This window comes from Akebia trifoliata, chromosome 2 (assembly GCF_017979445.1).
Source record: "Akebia trifoliata isolate Shusen 1 chromosome 2, ASM1797944v1, whole genome shotgun sequence".
In the NCBI taxonomy this organism is placed as follows: domain Eukaryota; kingdom Viridiplantae; phylum Streptophyta; class Magnoliopsida; order Ranunculales; family Lardizabalaceae; genus Akebia; species Akebia trifoliata.
Window position 1 is genome coordinate 3921844 of NC_141376.1, and position 22052 is coordinate 3943895.

The 22052-nt window shown below is 33.8% G+C and overlaps 1 protein-coding gene across 2 annotated transcripts; it reads left to right on the plus strand.

Moving 5' to 3' along the window:
- Positions 1-14918: 14918 nt before the first annotated feature.
- Positions 14919-20155, plus strand: LOC147408889 (basic helix-loop-helix (bHLH) DNA-binding superfamily protein). 2 transcript variants are annotated; one of them, XM_086423367.1, is made up of 8 exons: positions 14919-15465; positions 15959-16362; positions 16462-16625; positions 17207-17332; positions 17457-17522; positions 17659-17724; positions 18785-18844; positions 19654-20155. In XM_086423367.1, exons 1-8 carry the CDS (start codon positions 15341-15343, stop codon positions 19798-19800), a joined length of 1158 nt encoding a protein of 385 aa, XP_086279493.1. In that variant the 5' UTR covers positions 14919-15340; the 3' UTR covers positions 19801-20155. The 2 variants fall into 2 exon arrangements, with proteins under 2 accessions (XP_086279493.1, XP_086279486.1); XM_086423360.1 differs by having other exon boundaries at positions 15959-16625.
- The last annotated feature ends 1897 nt before the right edge of the window (positions 20156-22052 follow it).

The window sequence follows — 22052 nt, forward strand, 5'->3', positions numbered from 1 at the left end:
CTTCCCACAAATGTTTGATCCACCCACACATGGGATAATGGACCCAAGAGTGCCACGTGGCTAACGTGATGTGGTCTTGCTTAATATTAGTCGTCGCTTGGTGTAGAGGATATGCACTCCAACTTCAATAACTCACTTGTAGAGTTGCATTAAAAATATATTTAAAAAGAAAAATTAATTGTTGTTGCTGAGATTCGAGCCCAGGTCTCCACAACCACAACGTGGAATTCTCACCGCTACACTACAGTTACTGAAAGTGCTATTTTTAAAACCTATCTTATTATTAAAAACAAAAATTTACAACTCTGTTCGTACACATTTACTTTTATAGTCCATCCAAAACCTAAAACGGATTGGAATACAGATAACTAGGCTCTTCCAAGTAGTTTTCCTTTAAGAATCCTCGAATTACCCTACAAGTTGAACAATTCCATTTCTTGCATTGGGAGCCTTAGATGGGCCAGAGTCTCAGATGACCTTAATCATCAAGTTTGTTTCCTTAAGAACTTTTTTGTATTTTGGTTCAAGGGGAGTGAATTAAGCTTTGTGGTTTTGTATGCTCTTCTTCTTATTAAAGCCATTATATATTGTACATGTTGCTCATCCCATTGGATGTGACCAACCTCGCAAGTGTATGTAGTAGGGGGGAACACACCCATGGTGGTGTTTGTGGGAGGTGCATTATGGATTGGATCAAAGATTCTCCATGTGATCCTGATAACTTGAATCTTTACCACAGATGATCCTAAACATCAACTCAACCAATGCTTATAAGTCTACCAAATGAAAAATAAAAGATTTGTGGAAGGTTTGTTGTTTTAAAACGAAGGCCATGCATTTATGCTACAAATGAAGTGAAAAATCAATTTTTACATTTATGTGAAAAGTATGTAAGCTGACATGAAAGTATGTAGGAATCATAGATGCTTTTTTATTAGTATCTCAACGAAAATCATCTATGGTTCTTACACACTTTAATGTCAGGCTGTGCGATGTGAGGTACAACTTTGAGGTTATTCTCTTTAAATGGATAGAAGATTCACGAGTAAAAGAAGTCAAAAACAATTGTTGAACCTATATTCATAGTGCTAAGCTTTCGTTACTTGTTTATTTGTTATACTTCTAATTGAAACCATAACTAAAGTGGCAGAGTGAGATTGATAGGTTCCTTGTTAGAAGATAGAATCTCAAAATCTTGTGATCTACACAACAAATTATACAGAATAATCAAACTAATTCCCCTCACTCTACGTATTTTGGATCCAATAAGTAGTTCCTTTTAGCGAAACCTGACTTGATCAAGACCCGGTCTCTTTATATTTCCGGTCCATGCGATGCTACATGTCACACTCTTTTTGAAGCCCACTGATCACCTTTTCACCTTTCGATTTTACGAACCAAAAAATATATGCTCAAACCTAATGGATATTAATCTTTAGGCTTGGCCCCCAATGACCATTAATCACCAATGCGGTTAGTTTTTTCCTTTGGATGGACCAAACAATAATGTGTCAATGGGTCCAGAAAAGTACTTAAGAGCAAACTATTTTTAAGCATTGAGACAGAATGCGAGATTTGGGGCTTTTTGGTGATGGCGTAGGGGAATCGGGTTCCTGTCCAAGTTTTATGGGGCACCTTCTTTTACTCGCTTGGGGGAATATCTCACTTTTACAAAAAATTATTATCGACTAGAGCTTTATACAATATAAAAGCTTTTATGACTTTGGTTGAACTTTGGAAGTGGACCCCGACCGCTCTTCCACACGAACATATGGTGCCCCCACTGTCAAAGTTGATGTAAGTGAGCTTTTCTTCCTAGTCCAATGTACCATTGTGGTCAGGATAATATATAGCTACAAAACTCGACTGAGTCGACTTGAAACTCATTTATTCATAGGGAACTTGGATGAGTAACTTGCTATATTTATGTTTTTTTATTTATTTATTGGCTATTTTTTATGCTGCTTTTCATGAAAATGGAAAATATATCCATTTTAAAATGTTAAAAATCAATTGCATATTTAATATATATATATAAATCAATTGCATATATTTACTTTTGAAGCTCTTCGTATTTTAGAATCATGATAATTTGACTACCCCACGTGGCATAGTCAAAATACTCTCCTAACATAGCATGTGCTATAATCATAGATTTTTTTTTCTTAGGATATACAACTGCACATCCCCATAAATACGTGTTGTTATGAATCTCGAGGCAAAATGATCTATGGTTCTAGCACATGCCATATCAGGAGAGTATTTTGAGGATGCCACATCGGCGAGTCAGAAAATCATTACTCCTGTTTTTATGGTTGTAGGGGATAATTTTACACTAATGCTGGAGTGATACAAAGACACACAGTTGACACAAATGACGTGGTGGTGCACACATAACCATAGATGCTTATTACTCGTGTCTCGCAGAAAAGCATCTTCAGTTGTGTGTGCGCCACCACGTCATTGTGTCACCTCAGCATGACTTATAATTTTAACATTTCTTGAAAGGGTGACACATGCACCTTGACACGTGGCACAGTCATTTGATAACATTATTGCTTCAATGCAATGGACCAAGTATAGTCCCGAGTCCAAGATCCATGTCTAGTGTGATGTTAAAGTCGCACTCAGAAACATTGTCTATATTTTTTGGAATCTGACTTGAGATGTACCCATCCTCGTACTAAATTTAAGTCCAAAATCGATTGGAGTTATTGACAAGTTGATGACTTCGCAACTCATGCAAAAGTCATACAAAGGAACCAAATACAAACATTTACATTAAGAAAAAAAACAACAGGGGAAAACTGAAAGAAGTATAAGTAAATAATCAATCTAACATCCTATTGCACTGTTGAGTAATTAATTTGGACACTGGAGTGTTCTTGCTTGTACATCCATGGTGCTCATTGAACTCAAAATCAAAGAAAAATCGAGATCAAAGTCATATTCAAAATCCCGAAGTAAATTGTGGATTCTCTCAGCAATAGTAACCAACATTTACTGTCAAATAGTGATCATCACACTTGCTATCAGGGTTACTTGATACATGCATTGGCACATTATGGTTGCCCGTTGCAACATCGATCTCTTCTTTGCAAGGTTTCTTCGGCATGTGTTGGTCCTTATATCAAGGGCACGCACTATTGGAACATGCACATATAACAGCCATTCTAAGGCATTGATTTGGGTACTTAATTGGTTTCATGGTCCTTGATCCTTTTTGTCTTTGGGGCAATTCTATGATTCCTCGCCAAGGATTGGGTCGGGAGGTTAGTTCATGATACATTGGTACAACCAGCCCAAGAGGGATGGGGCACGGGATTTTCTTACCCAACTTGTAGTAATTTTATAATACATTCTTTTTCAACCCATGCCAACATGCGAGTCATTGAATGGATCCAATGGACATCTGAGTTGAGCCAGAGTTTCCAAGTTTTGAAACATTGATTTGCAGGATAGGCATCTTATACAATCTTTCAATGTCGGGAAAAGGAAATTGAGAGACAATACGCCAAGAAAAGGGAGTTTCCACCATCAAGTGTTATCGACTTCGAAAGTAAGTAAGTGGCTACCATGACATGACACCCCTCCGTGTATCTTTGACTGCACCAGTGCTTACAGGCACCTTTTTCCTTAGTGCATCAGGCCTGGCTAATTAGCTTACAAAGGTACGAGTTTGACAGCAAAATATATTTGCACCTATTCTCTTTTTTCGCTTTTTTTAATTTTCTGCAAGGGAAGGGTTTTTTTTTTTTTTTTCCAATCCCCCCCTCAAATCAGTTCTCAAAATCACTAAATTTTCCAAAAAGAAAAGGGAAAAAAAAGAAAAACTCATTTCTTGATTATTGAATCATCCCATTAAGTTGATTTTCTACTAGTACATGGGTCCATAGATAAGGCAGTTCAAAGATAGACTAGGTATTGTCATATTAGGACCACCCATTTTTCTTATTTTTTGCATGGGGCACATTCTTTTACATTCGACTGAAATGGGCCAGGTTCATGTCGAATCTAAGTATATCCATATTCAAATTAGAATGTGACTTGGGTCCTATTAGCTAAAATCATATCCGAATCATTTTGAATCTACTAGCCCATATCCAAATCTGATTCGACTGAATTACTTGATCGAGATGTTCAGGTCGGATAATTAGAACCATTCAACATTTTTTTTGCTATATTTATTTTCTAATTGCTATGATATTCTATTTTACCATTTTAAGTCTTTTTTTATAATAAGAATTCATGTTATATTAGAGAAATATATGTAAGATATCTTGAAAAACATAAGAATATAAGTTTCAAAGCAATATATTATTAATATTGATGGATATAGGGATGGATTTGTATCTGACTCGAGTCAAGAGGCATCAAACTATATTCAACTCATTTTTTTTATTTGGATATACTCCAAGGAATCAAACCTGCTAAATTTAGATTTAAATCACTCGAATTTCGGATAAAATCCAACCCATTTTATGTCCTACCCATATAACCTTTCACTTGGGGGTTGGTTCAGACAATAGATCCCCATTTCAAATTACAAGGAAATAAAATAAAACAACATGTGTATTTGGTGGTGTCTACTCTAGAGTAATTCATTAATTCCGAGAAAGAAATTATACTTCAAAATTCCTTTTTATACCTCTATCAGATCTCCAAACATTAACCTCTATTGATCCATCACGAACTGGATTCAAGACATCAATTACCATCAAACGATATTTGATGATGTTGTTGATTCTTTGAGATAAGTAAATAATATACGATAATGTAATATTTATGTTTTAGTGGGAGTAGAAAGCAAGAAAAAGAATGGACCCTAATGTTGGATTTTTTCATGCCCTAGGCTTAAGCAAGCATATATTCTTGGGCTCCGATGCATTGTCTTCTTCTCAAACACCTTTAGATCCTCGAACTTTAAACCTACTTTTCAAGACTTGGCATGAGTAAGTGTAGAAGTTGTAATACTAAACTCTAAATACATGTAACATGTGGACAAAACCATCCCCACTCAAAGTAATGGTATTAACGAATAAAGGACTAACCACAAGAGGGAGAGAGAGATATCAACTAATAAATCAATGTCGGTTATAAACATGTTTTAAGTAATAAATTGTCGGAACAATATCTATAAGTTGAGATTTATTTAATAATGAGATAATAGTTATTCCTTGATCTCCCCCTCGAAAACAAAGAAGACGTGTTAAAGTTGTAGAGACATTTTTTTTCTCGAGAATATAAATTTCATAAGAGAATGGATTTTGCCATAAAAATGTCTTTGAGTGTTTGGGGGGGATTTTCTCGCTTTGATGAGAAAATCATTATTATAAAAGTTGGATTGGAGAATGTTTTCTAGTGAACTATGCAATCATACTTCCCAAAATTATATTTTACTGTCGATTTTTAGACTCAATCATACAAACCCTAAAATAAAGCATGACTATATGGAAGATGTCACCAATCTAATGGGCGTTTGACCTAAGGGTTGACTGATTATGACTTATAAAAGGGGATTGATTTCAATATGAGGATAGTGATGGACCCACTCCTAAAGTCACCAATAATAGCTAATTGTTTAAGGGATCATATAATTTCATAAATTTATTATAAGAAGTTTAGGCATAGTGCATCCAACAAGGACACCATTCAGTGCCTAGACAACTAGGGGATAGGGACAATGTTTTTCTGTTCTTTATTCCTCCTCTAATATTTGTCTCTTATCTAACTTTTTTTTTTTTTTTCTTTTTTTTACACCTTTGTGTTGGTTGATTTTTTAAGATGAGGATTCAAATTTTCTAAGAACTTAACAAAGGGCATCTTGGGATCCCAATGCTCTTGCAATGATTGGGTATTTTATGCAAATATATTCTTTTCATAAGCCCCTAAAAAATTTCTCATGCTTTATTAAACAAAAACTTAGTTAAAAAAAGAAAAAAAAGTAGTTATGGAATATGGTGCTCCTATCCACTTGTTGAGTTTTGATTGGACACCAATTGCTTAGGGATCCTTGCAATGGCTTGATATTTCACTACATAAGTTAAAAAATAGGACTAGAGGGATACCTATATATTCTTTGTATCGATAGGGGCATTCCCTTTAGATCACCAATCTCATAAAAATACTGCTTTAGATGGACAGTTGGGGAAGATTATAGATCCAAATATAGACAAATACTCCACACACAAAAAAAAATTCTCCATTGTTACTTGTTTCCCTCATAAGTGAAACATATTAGATAAGCCTCTTGATTGACACCCTTTTCAATTGAAAAATCTAAGATGCCTTCAACTGTGACAAAGCATATATAATGAATTAACAGAAATTCAAATATAACTTTAGACATAATTGAATTGAGAAACAAGATTCATTAATTCATCCAACTTTATTTTTTTTGGGATAAAACTTTGATGATGTTGATGTTATATCTCTGAATTTCTTATTAAACAAAGTCAAAAGTCAAGGGAAGCAACTCTAATTGTTTAAGCAAATGGATTCGTGTCTAATAGCTAGCCCCACTAATTGAAGTAGAAAAGAGAACCTTTCCATTTATTCCAACAATGACCCCTCTCCATTAACCGTTGAAGACTCCTATAATTGTAAAGCTTTAGTGACTAAAGTTGCCACAATTTTGACTATGACTAGCACACGAACAAATGCTAAATATTGCCTGTAATTGGAACATATAATGCAAATTATGAAAATAAATATTTTATATTTCAATGGTCCAACTCATAAAAAATAATCTAAACACGATATGTGATTGGGTGCTTGTCAACATCACATAATATTGATACATAGCCAATCATAAGGTGCTTGTTTGTTAACCCTTTCGGAAGGTGGAGTTGATATTATCCACCCAATAACTAGTTTGATGTGAACCATTTGCATAAATTTATGATATGAGGTCACAAAGCTATGATTTTATCAGAAGCAACAATTGGTTGTTCTCATTAACACAAAATCTTGATGTCACCTCTCCGAAATTCCTTGTGATCATGGTTATAAAATTCGATTTCACGTCTCATCTCGTCCATATCATATATCGAGTTGTTTCGGATGAGTTTTTTTATACGTTTGAGACATCTTGTTCAATAATGAGAAAAATGAATGTGGGGTTTTAAATCTCATCCGATACATTGACTTGTCCATCCATCTCATCCATGCCTGATATCGAGATGACTAGGACAATATATCTCGGTCTCGGATGAGTTTTGAGACCATACTTGTGATAGACTATAAATTTACTGACCTTATGAATATTTTGACTATCCCTTGACACTAATTTGGATATCTAAACTACAATTCAGATCAATTCTTACGAAAATCTGATTAGAATATAAAATATTTTGAAATATAAATATTAAATTGAATCACTGACCATGAGGGTGTTATGGAGCTGAGGCGGACACTACTATAATATGAGCCTCATTCAAATATTATCATTTTTCTTTGATAAAAAAGAGGTTCCTTAGCTTACTAATCAAAGCTTTTAATCTCCAAGAACCCCCACATGTAGCACAAGTGGGGAAATACATGGTTCTCCATCCAAATCCTAGAGGTCAGAGAATCTGAGATGCTTTTCTGGAGTTAATAGCGGAGTGAAGGATACCCAATTCATTTCTTCTAATTTAAGGGAAAAAAAACTTTGTCGATTAAAGAATCTTGAAATTGATTGAGATTTGACAATTTTGCCCGTTAATTGTGTCATTGACTGAACTTCCAAGGGTATTAAAATACAATCATTTAACCACCATAACCGTTGGATGGCCCTGGAGATTTGTGTTCATAAGATTGCTTGAGTGTAACAAATAAATCATGGAAGACAGAGACATTGCAAAATATGAAAAGAGGAGGGGGCCCATAGCAAAAGAAAAGTGGCGAAGGGGTGCTCTCAATAAAGAAATCTTGCTTTAATAAAAAGAAGAAAAATAAAATAAAAAAAGAAGAAGTAGATGGTCAGCACGCTCGATGAGTAAAGGTAGAGAGAGCCAAAAAGCAAAGGCAAACTTGCCCATACTCTTCCTCACGTTCTCCCACCACCTTTTCTTCTGTGAGGCTGTTTAGATTATTTTAGGTCTTCTTTAGTGGAAAGACAGATTAACCTTATTTATTCAATCTAACTATTTGGCCTCTTCAAAAGTTTCAAATCTCTCTCTCTCTCTCTCTGTGTGGTTTGATAGACATGAGGAATATGTAACTAAGCCTCACCTATATTTATGGTCCAAGGAACGATGATAATTAGTGTACCCTGTCAAAACTAGCTCCCATGAGTATAATCTAGTCACATATAGTCTTAGGGATGTTTAAATTTTTTATACCATTAGTAATTTGGCATATGCATTTGTTTGAAGTTGAAAATGATATAAAGATAAATTATTTTAAGAGTTGTGATAATCTGACTACCCCACGTGGCAAACCCAATTGACTACCCTGACTTAACATGTTTGGGAACCATAGATCTGCATTCCTCGGGATACATGCTATCCTTGAGATACACTTTTTTACAGGGAAGTGTAGCCATGTATCCCAAGAAGAGCAGATCTAAGGTCCGAACTTGTCAAGGTAGGATAGTCGATTGAGTTTGCCACGTGAGATGGTTAGATTATCATAATTCTTATTTTAAATAAACATAAGTGTATGGGATAGAGTTTGGACTAAATCCTGGCCCTACAGGTGGCCGGATTCAAGAGGGATTAAAAGGATAGGAAGGATTATATCTCAGCACAGTTCCACCTCGAGATATTTGTGGTGAAGATCAGCTTTGTTTGGCTGAATTGAGCAGATTACTTTTCAGAATAGGAAAGCTGATAATCTTGGATGAGCTCAACCATCCTTCAAATGGCACTGGGAAAGTATCCCAAGAATCTAGTAATGGTCTATCATGTCAATCGCATTCTTTGGCAAGCACCACACAGATGCCCTAACTCAACACAGGAAGATAGATTCACCATTAAAGCTAGCGTTAAAGTGTTAGAAGTAAGTTCAAATAAATACATTTACAATAAGTAGTACAGCAGATTAAAAGTGTCAGGAGGTCAATTTCGATTCAGATTCACATATACCTTGACTATTATGGATTTCGACCAAAGGTAAGAAATCCTAACAAGAGTGACCTACAAATACCCTCAAGTACCCAATAAGATAGATCATTTGTGTGCTTAGACCCATAGTTCAGTTAGTTTAACACATTGCAAAGCAACTTTGAGGTTGTGGGTCCAAGTCTATTATACCCATCAAAAAACGAAAGATAGATCATTACTTTTGAGATAAATTTTTATATAAAAAAAACTAACATATAATTCTTAATCACTTTATAATTGATACCAACAATGAAATCTTCAAACAAATCAACTAGAACCTTTGCTTGTTGTTGAGATTAAGAAGGAATAGGAAATATAAATGGAACTTTGTGTAAAATTAAAGGGAAAACTCGAAGACTCCACATTCTCTTTAGATTCCAACCTATATAATAAAATGAGTTAGTTGGTCTCCCACTCTTTTTATCCATGCACAAAAAGGGTTGAGATTTAATCTTACAATGAATTTCAAGGAAAACTTTTGTCTTTTTTCTTCTTCTATTCTAGAAAATACCTTTTCAATTTTATTGTTTTTCATTTTCTACCCCTCTTTCAGATAATACTCAAATTTTATTGTCTTTCCTCTCCTATCCCTTATTACATTAATCTCTTTAAATTTATTTTCTTTCCTCTTCTACGCCTTAACTCCAAAGGGGATGTCGAGTAGGTACAGGCAAACCCTAGTTTTAGTTAAAAGTAAATTTACTTATGCCTACATCATTGATTAATATTTAATGAGACTAAATGCCCTTACAAATAATTTATAGGAAAAATAATTCACACCATAGTCTCCAAGAGGGCTACTTAGGATCGAACAAAAAATAATCGATTCGTAATAGTAGACCCCAAATCAACAAATTAGTTTTAGATACATTGGGTAATTAGGTAACATTCGGTACACATTGAAAACCTTGTTGATGGGCATCATGTTTGGTAAAAAGTTTATTATCATAGATGGGAGATGTTATGTATCCTTTAAATTATTTAAAGAATCATGATCCAGAAATGGTATCCCATTCCTATATTAAAATATAGTGTCTATGCGCAGGGGCGAAGCCACAAATGACTGAATGGGGCTATAGTTCCACTGAAGTTTGAAAAAAGAACACTGAAGTTCAACTCTATAAAAGAAACAAGCTTTATAGCGACGGAATTTTTCACCTCCGTATGGTCCATTGCAATACAGATGCAACATACATTTATCGCCAGCCTTGTACGTTAAAATTTTTTTTAAAGAATCAAAATATTCTTAGAGGCTGATTTTTTTCACCATTACAAACCTTATATATTTTCACAAAAACAACCATAAAGAAGTGAATCTATAAAATAAATATTTAAAAGTAAATAAATAAATAATCCACTATAGAAATGTTTACAAAAATATGTATATTTCTAGTTAGTCCACCTCCATATTGGTTGTTTTTAATAATACTCATTTTCCACCCTACCCATTTTGCACCACCAATTTTCCATGGATTTCAAATTCCATCAAAATTGGAATTGCATGCAATCAAACAAACCTTATTACTTTTTTAGGATGGATGATCTAGATTTTGTTTCTCAATTCTACTTTAACTATGAGTGAATTGAGACATTTTTTCAACTTCGTTGAGAATGAATTTTTAAGAAATAATAATGATTTTTTGACATACGCCCCCTCTAACACACTCCCCCATATATACCCCCTTGTTGTGGCATGCATTAGAACCATAGATTATTTCCTTAGGATACACAATTGTACATATTTATGAAGATGTACATTTGTGTATCTCAAGGGAAAAATCTATGGTTCTAGCCCATGCCAAGTAAGGAGGTGTGTGTCGAAGAGGGCTTCAGAAAATCACAACTCTTCAGGAAAATCTAAAAATCACTTATCAATGGATACAATAGTGATTATCCATTGGCCAATATCATTTACAATGACAAACTCAACATTCGCATGGAAGGAAGTTAAGATTATCGGTCTATTATCATTAGTACTTAGCCCCCACTAACAAAAAAAATCCCAGCCCTCCCCCTATCTATGTGGCACATTTTGGTTGGAGATTAAATGGATTGAGTTGCATGCAATGTAGGAAATGGCTTGGTTAGGAGTACAATATGTTGTAAACTCCAACCAAAATGTGTCACTATGGCACACCTCACCTCATTCTGGCCTATTTTAAAAAGGCATATATACATATATGACATTTTAATTTTGGCTTCTTAAGTGCTTTCGTTGCATTTTCCCCTGGTTTAACAACACAAAGAGTCAACTCAACTTGCTTGTCGAATAAGTTGATTATACTCGATGGCTCATGATCCACTCGTGTGAGTCATTATAACATTATATAAATAATTATAATTAATATATAAAAACAAGTTAAAATATAAAAACATAATGGTGGCGTTCAAGGGCCATATACATATTCAAACATTGTGTCAAATATTTTTTAATATATGAGTTAGAAGTTTTGGAATGGGCTGATTTTTTGTGAGGATGATGTTTATGGTGAAGAGATCATCCTCCTAAAAAATCAGATCAATCCAAAACTTTCTATCAAAAGTGATTTAAAAAAATAGGCTGGTCCACGATTCTTCAACTTGCAAGTTGGAGTTAAATTTTTTGGAACTGACTGATTTTTTATTTATTTATTTTGTAAGGATGATTTCCTCACCATAGACACCATCCTCACAAAAAATCAGTTCATTCCAAAAAATTTAACTAATATATTAAAAAAAAATATTTGGCATAATATTTGATTTTGTAGGTGGCCCTTGAATGCCCCAAAGATAATATCTTAAAAATTAGAAGGGATAGATTTTAAGCCTGGCACTTTGTTGGGAGAGAGAGAGAGATTGGGTTTAAAGGGGTGAGGGAGAAAAAAAGTACTACGGCTCCTTATTTCTTTCTTTTATAATTGAAAATAATCTCTTATTTTCTCAAGAAGCACAGAATCACGAGCTGAGTTGAGACTCGACGGTTTTTTCATTCTAATTGCAAGTTGAAACCAAATTGTCTTAAAATTTATTCAATTCACATCCACTTGGCCGAGCTGAGAGATGATTCCATGAGTTGTAAAACTATATTTTGAGACTATCAAACCTACACAAATCATTGATAAAAGGAAGAAAAAGATAATAATACTGGTCTAGCCTAGGTGAACCCTAATTTTTATTTTTATTTTTAAGTTTTGAAGGGAGAGAGTTAGAGATGGGAAACAATTTTTAGGGTTTGTTGCTTGCCACTAAGGGATATGATTGAGAAAATTACTGAAAATTGTTGCTTCTCAAACTATCATAATGAGTGTCCAAATTGGAATTAAAGAAAAAAAAATTACTCTTCTGTCCCTTTATTTCTCTTTACACAAAGTATAAGTGCATAGTACAAAACCATCATATAGTCCCTTTCTCATGATAAGAACAGAAACAAAAGAAATCATATTTTTTGCATCTTTTTTATGATAAAGGTTCTCAAAGGAATAGTTCCTTTATTTCTACATCATGATATGTATAAATGTTACAAGGTTTCACTTTATCATGTTTGTCTTGTAATACTTGCAACGTACTTAATAAGAAGGATTTCCAGCTTACTTCCCTCAACAATTCGGCATATTAGACTTGCCTCCATGGATTAACATAAATTAAGTTTGCTTCCTTTGCCATTTGACTGATAAATTCTCCCCTCAAAATGATCAAATTAGCCCTAAAAAAATGGCAATTTTCATATATGAATTTCGAAAAATATGTGGTCATGCAAATGTTGTCAAGGTCAAAAGATTAAAGAAAGACACTTTTTTTTTCTTCTTTTTATCGAAGAGGCATCATGTCTAAACTCCAATCAGGGAGTTAAATCCATGAAAAGAAAAAAAAAAAAAAAAAAAAGCCAAATATCTACTGCAGACATCAAGCACATACCTTTTCTGACCATGAGCCAATTTTTCCTAACTTTTTTTTCCCCAAAAAGTGTCTAATATATATTCCAATGTTATAAGTATAGATTTCTAGACTCGTGATGTGGTTCTGTTGTTTTAGGTGGATATGTATTACTCGACTACTCGATAGGAAACCTATCACAAATAGCTATCCCAAGTGTAGCCAATCCCAAATATTGCACACGTGGCATATCGCTTCAGAACTGAGCCCATGAATTTAATTTGCGCTCATTTCTTGATGATATATAGACTTTAAGTAATTGGATGTCAATTACTCTACTACCAAGAATTGTTTTAACAACCATCTTAGAGATCCTATTTTTCTTTTATTTTATTTTTTTCATTGAGATGAAATACTCCTTCCTTCAAATAAATTGTTACCATGTAATTATAATCATGAATTATAATGTGATACACCAGCTCACCATAATAATTATGAATTATTATGCAAAATCAATTACTCTACCAGAGAGAATTGTTTTAACAACCATCTTAAAGATCCTAATTTATCTTTCCTCGTTTTTTTTTTTTTTTTTTTGAGTTGATTCCCTTCTTCAATTAAATTATCACTATCTAATTATAATCATGAATTATAGTGTGATCCACCAGCCCACCGAGCTGAATTAATTTGACAGATTTACGATTCTGGCTCATTGTTCATTTTAATTCCAAAACATGAACAATAACAAATACAAAGTGACTATCTCGCTAAAAATAAAGAAACCTGCGAGATTTTCACTTTAAACTTGTGAAATAGTTACTTTAAAACCTCTGAAATATTCATTATCATTCATGTTTTGGTAATTAAAATGAACAGTGAGCCAAAATCATAATTTGTCAAAAGTTGATCACGTTTTCATAATATCTCTATATGCATCACTTCATATCCAGCCACAATTAACACATATGTATTGAAGTGGCAGCCACTTGGTAGATAGGCTACATCCCCATACGTACACAGACCGAATGATCGTAACCATGTTATCAATGGACCTCTTAGTAATTACATTGAGCATTTTATTCACCTTCCAAAAATCGTTATATAAATATAAGTACATGGACCTTATTGTGAGCTAAGATAGGGTAGGGCACACTTAAAACTCAACTGATTCATTTGACTAGGTTTCAAATTGACTTTTTTAACCAACTTACTAAGCCAAATCAGAAACCCAATTTTAAAATTGACTTTTTGTCACAATTGTTATGCCATGATCCTCACCAAAAATCAGCTTATTCCGAAACTTCTAACCTCATCAAAAGTGATTAACAAAAAAAATGACTATTTACAATTCTTCAACTTATAAATTAGGATTAGCAGTTTCGGAATTGACTGATGTTTTATGAGGATACATATATATATATATATATATGTATATACTGTGATTCTTTCATTTCTGACAAAGAGGTGTGCACATAACTATAGATGCTTTTTACTTATATCTCGAGGAAACATATCTAAGGTTATGTGTGCACCCGCATCAGAAATGTGAGAATCACAGTAAATCCCAATGTCAGCCCAGCACGATTATATATAGTGTGTGTGTGTACTGCGATTCTCACATGTCTGACGTGGGATGTGCACGTAACCATAGATGTGTTTTCTAGCGATACAAGTAAAAATCATCTATGATTATGTATGCATGTCCACATCAGAATTGTGAGAATCATGGCAAATCCTGTGTCACCCCAGCACGGCTCTTTTTCTTGTGAGTGAGCAAATTTGTATCGACAACAAAACTGATTTTAGATATTTGAAAACTTTATATATATTTGACTACCCAAATCGAATCATGAGTCATCGAGTTGACTCGTCTTGTTGGACATCCGAGTCGAGTCAGAGTTTTAAAACTATGCATGATTATTGTGTACTTCAGACACCGACAGTATGGAATATGATATATAAGGGTCATGCGGGTATGGAAGAGAGAGAGAGCGCGCTATCATTTCCCTTCTCAGGCCTTTGTTAAGAGCCTTGGGATCGAAGGCAGGGAGATTAGTCATCGCTTAGATAATTATAATCATCATCTCCTTGAGATTGTAGAGTGCAAAAAGCTTCACTTTAAGAAAAGAAAGAAAAGGAAAAATATTTTAGAGAGAGAGAGAGAGAGAGAGGTAGCATTAGATGGTTAATTTACCCTCCTATCTTTCTTTCTTTCTTTTCAGGTCTGCTTTAAGCTGAGACTTGAAAGAGTAAAGAAGAAACTGAGTACAAAAGTGGCTAAAAGTAAGAGAAGTTGTGGGTGCACCTGAACTGTTCCTGTGAATAAAGTGACAGATTCTTAGAGAGCTAGTTAAATTTTAATTACCCATCTTGGGATTCTCAAGTCTTTAAACAAAACCATCATGGAATCTGCAAATCTCCATCAACAGCATCAGCTCCAAGAACAGTTTGATGGATCTTCTTTGGCAACCCCATCTCTCTATGGTGTGGCAAGCAACAACAACTCTTGGAACCCAAATCTCATTTTGTAAGTTCAACAACCCTTACTGAATTATCTATACAACATCCCTTCTTTTTCACTATTTCTCTCTTTTTGTTCTCCATACTTGTGTAAGTGAACCCTCCTATATATATATATATATATATATATGCTTTATTCTTGAAATCTGAATTCTACTTGCTTTTTTTGTTCTTTGCTTTGTATTTCATTTTTGATCTACCCACTAAGAATGCCTTCTACTTTTGGAGTTATCTTCTAGGGTTATTAATTCTTGTTGATCAATAACCAGGAGAAGGAAATCTACATATGATTTCTTCTGTAAGAATTGTCCTCTAATATCAATGAAAACTTACTTAATTGTGATGGGTAATTAACCATTTCGTAAATAGGGTTTTTATGTGGTTAAATTCTCAAATTTCCTTTTAAAAAGTTTAGGGTTTGTACTAGGGTTTTGTCCATTATATATTATTTGAAGATTTAATTTAGATTTGTTATTTTTTTCTTTGGACTGATTACTCAGGAATGCTGGTAACTTCAATCTAAACATCAATGGAGTTTACTCAAACTCAAGGGATTTCAAGCAAAACAGTGACAATTTAGCTCCTCCTCTGAACACTTCCATGATTCAAGACTCAGGCTTTCATTGGACTTGTAATACAGGTAGCTTCAACAATCAGTCAGCCCATGAACTACATCTTGCAAATAAAATCAAAGAGGAGTTATCAGATTCTAATTCCTCCAAATTTAGTGATGAAGAGTTCCATTTGCCCTCCACAAGCTACGCCAAACGTGAACAACATGATTTACATGATCTAAGTGAGAAGCTCTTTCTCAAAACCTTCTCTTCTGGTTGCCAACTCAATGGACCTCAAGTTTCAATTGGAGAAATGTACTCCAAACCTCTAAGTTCTGCAAGCTTTGGAGGTGCACCAACATCTAGTAAAGGATACTTCAGCCAAATTTCTCCAAGTACTTATATTTCGAACCTGAATCCGTCTTCTCCCTCATTTTTAAATTCCTTAGGCATGAACTTCCAAGCTTTGGATCTCTTGAACTCTACAAAATTTGGTGGGAGTTTTGTCCAGCCAGCACATAATAATAATCTTGGCCTATTCAAAGAAAGTCTCTCTTTTGGTCTTGAACATATGCAAGAATCAAGTACTTGGCCACCAAACAGCCCAAATAAAGTGGGTAACCTCTTCTTCTTCTTCTTCTTCTTCTGTAGTAGTACTGGTAGAAGTTGTAGTAAGCAAATGAAAATAGATTTATTCATGAAGTTATAGATATCTAAAATTACTTTTTATTAATTATTTGGGTTTTTTTTTTACTCCAAATGAAAAATGGGTTTTGTTCATGAATGTAAAGTTATGTAAAGCTAAGTACTTTTTATCATTTCTCTGGGGAATCTTGTAATAACAAAAGTAATCTACAGTTTCAATATGGGGTTTTGTATTTCTTTGCTATAAGTTTTAGGTTTGTAATTTGTAGTTTTTGAAAATAATATTTACTACCCAAATACCAAATATACTTATTAGATACATCTCTGCTGCATGAATAAAGAAAGATGAAACCCTTTGATATTGATTAATTTTTTTCTTTAAACTTCTTGCAACAAAAAGTTCAAAATTCATTTTCTCTTTCCTTCTTCTTCTGATAAGGAGTCCCTCTTTGGCATTATTTACTGATCTGTTGTGTTATCATATCTGATTCGTCATTTCATGGATCAGTCAAATTATTGAACTGATATTTACTTTATCACCATTCATAGATATCATCCTTCATGAATGGAGCTACAGAAACAAAGAGATCAAGCAGTTTTTCAGAGCCAAAAGCATCACATACAGCAACAAAGAAAGCTCGAATGGAAACGCGATCTCCTTTAGCACCCTTTAAGGTGCACAAGATTGCATTTAGTTTCATTTATAGAAAATAAGTGGGTTTTTTTATATTTAAAAAAAATTAAAATTAAGATTGAAGTTGATAAAGTTGTCCATATTTGCATATGTGGCATCAATCAGGTTAGAAAGGAGAAGTTGGGAGATAGAATTGCAGCTCTCCAACAGTTAGTAGCTCCATTTGGAAAGGTATTTTCTTGTAGTAAAAATATATAAATTATTTGATTTATTATATATATAAGAATGTAAAAATATAAATTATTTCATTTATTACCCTGAATTCTGTGCTAATAATATAAAAATCAATTATGTGGAACTTATACAGACTGACACAGCCTCGGTTCTAATGGAGGCCATTGGGTACATAAAATTCCTCCAGGATCAAGTCGAGGTACTTTCACTTGCATTTTCTTAGATCTGATTAATTAATTATTTTATTTATGATGCATTATAGGAATCTTTCAACAAAATAACTAAAAAGGGATGAAGAAATCTTCTAGCAATTTTGTTGGAACTTTTCTAACCTCAAACGACCTAGGCTCTCCATTAAATCGTAGGGTTGAGATGAGAGGTTATTCTTAGGGATACCCTAAAAATGGAACTCTAGGAAACTTAGACTACTTTATAGGAAACTTGTGTGTTTTCTCCCATCTGGGTCATAATGATGTAGGCTGTGTGAAAAGAAACGTCTTTTGAGATTAGAGAAGTCAGAACTCATAAAATTACTAAAATGCATCTATTAAATGAACGACTGAGATTTAAGGATACTCTTAGTGATTCCCAAAATATGAATCACTTAAAAATACAAAACTAATCCCTTTGAAAAAGAAGCTGGTATCTACGAAATCTGTATTTTTTCTAGAAAAAAGAATTCTTAAAAAAATAAATAAATAAATAAACTAATCCCTAGGACTTTAAAAGCTGGTAGGATTTACGAAATCTGTGTTTTTCCTTTCATCCAAAATCTATCCTCAATATGTTGGAGAACCTCAAACCTTGGTAAAGACTCTCCATCAAACATAAAAGGTGAGACGAGAGGAAAAACACAGATTTCCTAGAGATTAGCACTGTTTCCTGGAATCAGTATGATACTATGAGTTTACTAGGAATCCATTTTGCAAGAATTGCTTACAAAACATAGATTTCTTAGGGATAAGTATTTTTTCTTAAGAATCAATAAAGTTTACTAAGGATATGGTGTTGGATTGTTAATTTGGTAATCCATTTGAGTTCAACGACCTTTAATAAGAGTTGAAATCTTACTAAGTTAGTAAAGAAGGTGTTTTTCTTATCCAAATCAAAATTATAAACTGAGTCATCTATCAAAACTGACTTGGTGCAACAATCAACATGGCTGGATTTGTAATGTTTTAGCATTCCGCCGGGATATCAATATAATTTTCCTGTTTGAGTACCTTTGAGAGGGTTAACTTGGATTTTTTCATATGCAGACACTAAGCGTGCCTTATATGAAGGCATCACGAAACAATACTCGTAGATCAATTCAAGAGGTAAGATTATTTTTTTTTCTTTTTCTTATTATTACTAAAAAATATACAGATACTTAACCTATTATTTTAGGGTGGGGGTGACTCATGAAGAATGACTCCGAAGAAAACACATGATTCTAATTGTTTAGATACAAAATTCAACAATTGAGATTTATAGTTATATTGATAACACATACTTGGAGGTACTTTGGATTTTGTATTTAAAGGATGGGATTACGTTTTTTTTCCATGAGTTCAGACCTCCAGCAATCATAACCCTTTTTTAAATTATTAATGTAGAAAAAAAAGGTGGGTCCCACTCTATCAAGTGATGATAGTTACCCATCATTCGACCCCAACATCCCATCAAAAATTGTCCAACGTAAAAATTACTCTTTAATCATTTTTTTTTCCTTTATTTGAAGGATTAGGATCCAAAATGGTGTCCCGCATTATCTATGTGGTACATTTTGTTTGGACTTTACAACATATCCAGCTCTTAAATTAACAAACCGTTTTCTACATTGCACACAGCCCAATATGTTTAATTTTCAATTAAAAGATGACACGTAGACACTATTTAATGCTATAGGAACAGGACATTCTTTTGGATCATGACTCGTTTTTGCATGCTAAGATTCATTATTCATGATGAACTAAATGAAATATTTTATTACGATTCTTGTTAGTATAACAAAATTTTACATTGACTGCCAACTAACATAACCCTCTTCGTTTATCCGCACTTGGGACTTGGGATGATAAGGCTTTGTTATGGTTGTTGTCGTATATATGTTAACATGTTCAATTACTATTGCTAAAAACCACAGGGTTCAAGTGACGGGGAAAGAGAGGAAGAACCAAAGCGAGATCTCAGGAGTAGAGGGCTTTGCCTTGTGCCATTGTCTTGCACGTCTTACATTGCCAACGACAGCCTAGGTGTTTGGCCACCCACTAACTTTGGTGGAAGAACTTGACGCGAAATTATGGAAGCTCGGGAAAACATTTCTTAAAATTAAATTTCTATTGTTTAGAATTTTCAAAAACCGAAAACAATAGAAATTTCTCTTTAACGAAAAAACATTTTAGGGAAATTTTTCTGAGCTTCCATACAAGATAATCTACCCTAGATTGGGAATTGGGAAGTGAGGAACACTTCTTAATATCATTGTAGTGGCTCAATAGTTGGAGCCTTATATCGTTGTCTAGCAGTCACCCATATCCAAGGCGAAGAAATGCTGTAATAGTGGAGCAAATTTGGTCATCTTCTAAAGTTCTAGGATAGACCAAGTTTGATCCATTCTTGAATCTATTTATCTTATGATTTAAGCGTATTAGATCCCATGAACATTATTTATATATGTTAATTTTGGGAAAATGCACCAGCAAAGCACATGTTGCTTAATTTATTTTAATGACTAGTGTGATCTTTCGCATAATGAGACAATTCATAAAAACTTATTAAAAAGAAAGTGATAAGTGAAACAACTATATTACTTCTATATACATCCTTGTTAGACACTCGTTATTATTAAGTTCTGATATTTAAATGGACTTGACTTCCTAGAAAAGAAAATTTCTGATGAAAATAATTATCTTTTTGAAGATGATGATACCATGAAAATCAATTAAATATGATCTTAATTAATCATAAAACAAGCGTAAAAGCATCAAACTATGATACACATCTTATGAAGCAACAAAATGAAGTTCATTTCATTTTTGTTGGCTAATGTACCTGCTGAAGTCCTCGACAATGAAGTGGACTAGAAAGACAGTTATTTGGTAGAGCTAGTAGTTTGGCCACCTTTATATGGTTTTTCTCTACATCCTTGGTGATAGGGCACGCTAGCATTATAGGTTCGTTTAAAAAAAGGATCATCAGTGAATTTTATGTTTTATAAATAGAGATTCTAATGCCACACCAACTTTTGCCAACACCACCACAACATGGAAAAAGGCTCATATTCAAAGGTCTAAGGAATATTATAAAATTTGATGGACCAAGGGGTCGAACTAACATCGATTTTTTCATTGCCGAATTTCTTTTTTCAATGAGTTGAAATCATCAAATTAATGGAGGATGGGAAAAATTCAATGATGTCGAATTAACACACATATTGGGGTGGTGTTAGCAAAAGTTGGTGTGGTAATAGAAGCTCTTTTTATTAATTGTCATGCTTTTGTGTAGGAATCATTGTTCTTTTTTTTTTTTTTTTTTTTTTATTAAGGGCATCTGGGCCAGCTTGCGCGCACCAACTATTCCCTCCTCCCCGAACAAGACTTGCGAAACAGGATTTTAATCCTACGGTCCGTGGTCACTAATATTAGTAGTTAGTGGGAATCGAAATTGAGACCACAAGGGGAGCACACCCCTTGATCTTAAAGTGCTACCACTTTAGAATTTTTAGATTCAGAAAAATAAAACTCATAAACAAATACCTAATCCTGACCATTGAAATGTGAAATCCAGCACTTAGAATTTATCTTAAGGATACGCATTTGCTTCGAAACCATTGCATGTCATGTTTTGACTATAGGGTTTGTACGCTTTTAATAATAATAATAATAATAATAATAATAAATCATGAGTACTTGGCGAATTAAAAAAAAAATAAAACAGATGTAATCGACCACTTTTAGAGCGATTGGGACTTGAGAGGTTCATGCACTCAATACCATTTAGATAGATTAACCACTAATTTGGAATCAGTGACATTTGATGTGAGGGGGTAACAATATACGAGTCCAAACAAACCGTCTCATGCCTAGCAAATCAGCACCACTACAATAGTTACAAGAATACAAATTTGCTATCTAATCGATAGGAAAATTTATAGGGGATGGCAATTTTTCCCCCGCTCCGCCCCGTCGGTGACACCACCCATATGGGGTCAGGTTTTCACACTTAAAGGATTTTTTATATTAAAAAGGGGAAGAAATGAATCGGATCTGGGAAGGAGACGGTTTTTATATACCCCGCCGACCCATCCATCCTGATTTATATATATAAATATACCCCTCAAGGGAGTTTATATTGGTACCCCCATCTTTACTTATCATTTTAATTAGGGTGTAATAAATAAAAGATCGGGTGGAGCTCTAAAATCTTATTAGGATTTGTTTTATTAAAAAAATTAGAGATTTGCAAATTTGATTGAGAAAAAGGAAAAAAAATGTTAAAATGCCGAATGGAGTGAGATCAGGGTTTAAAAATACTATTGGGGGT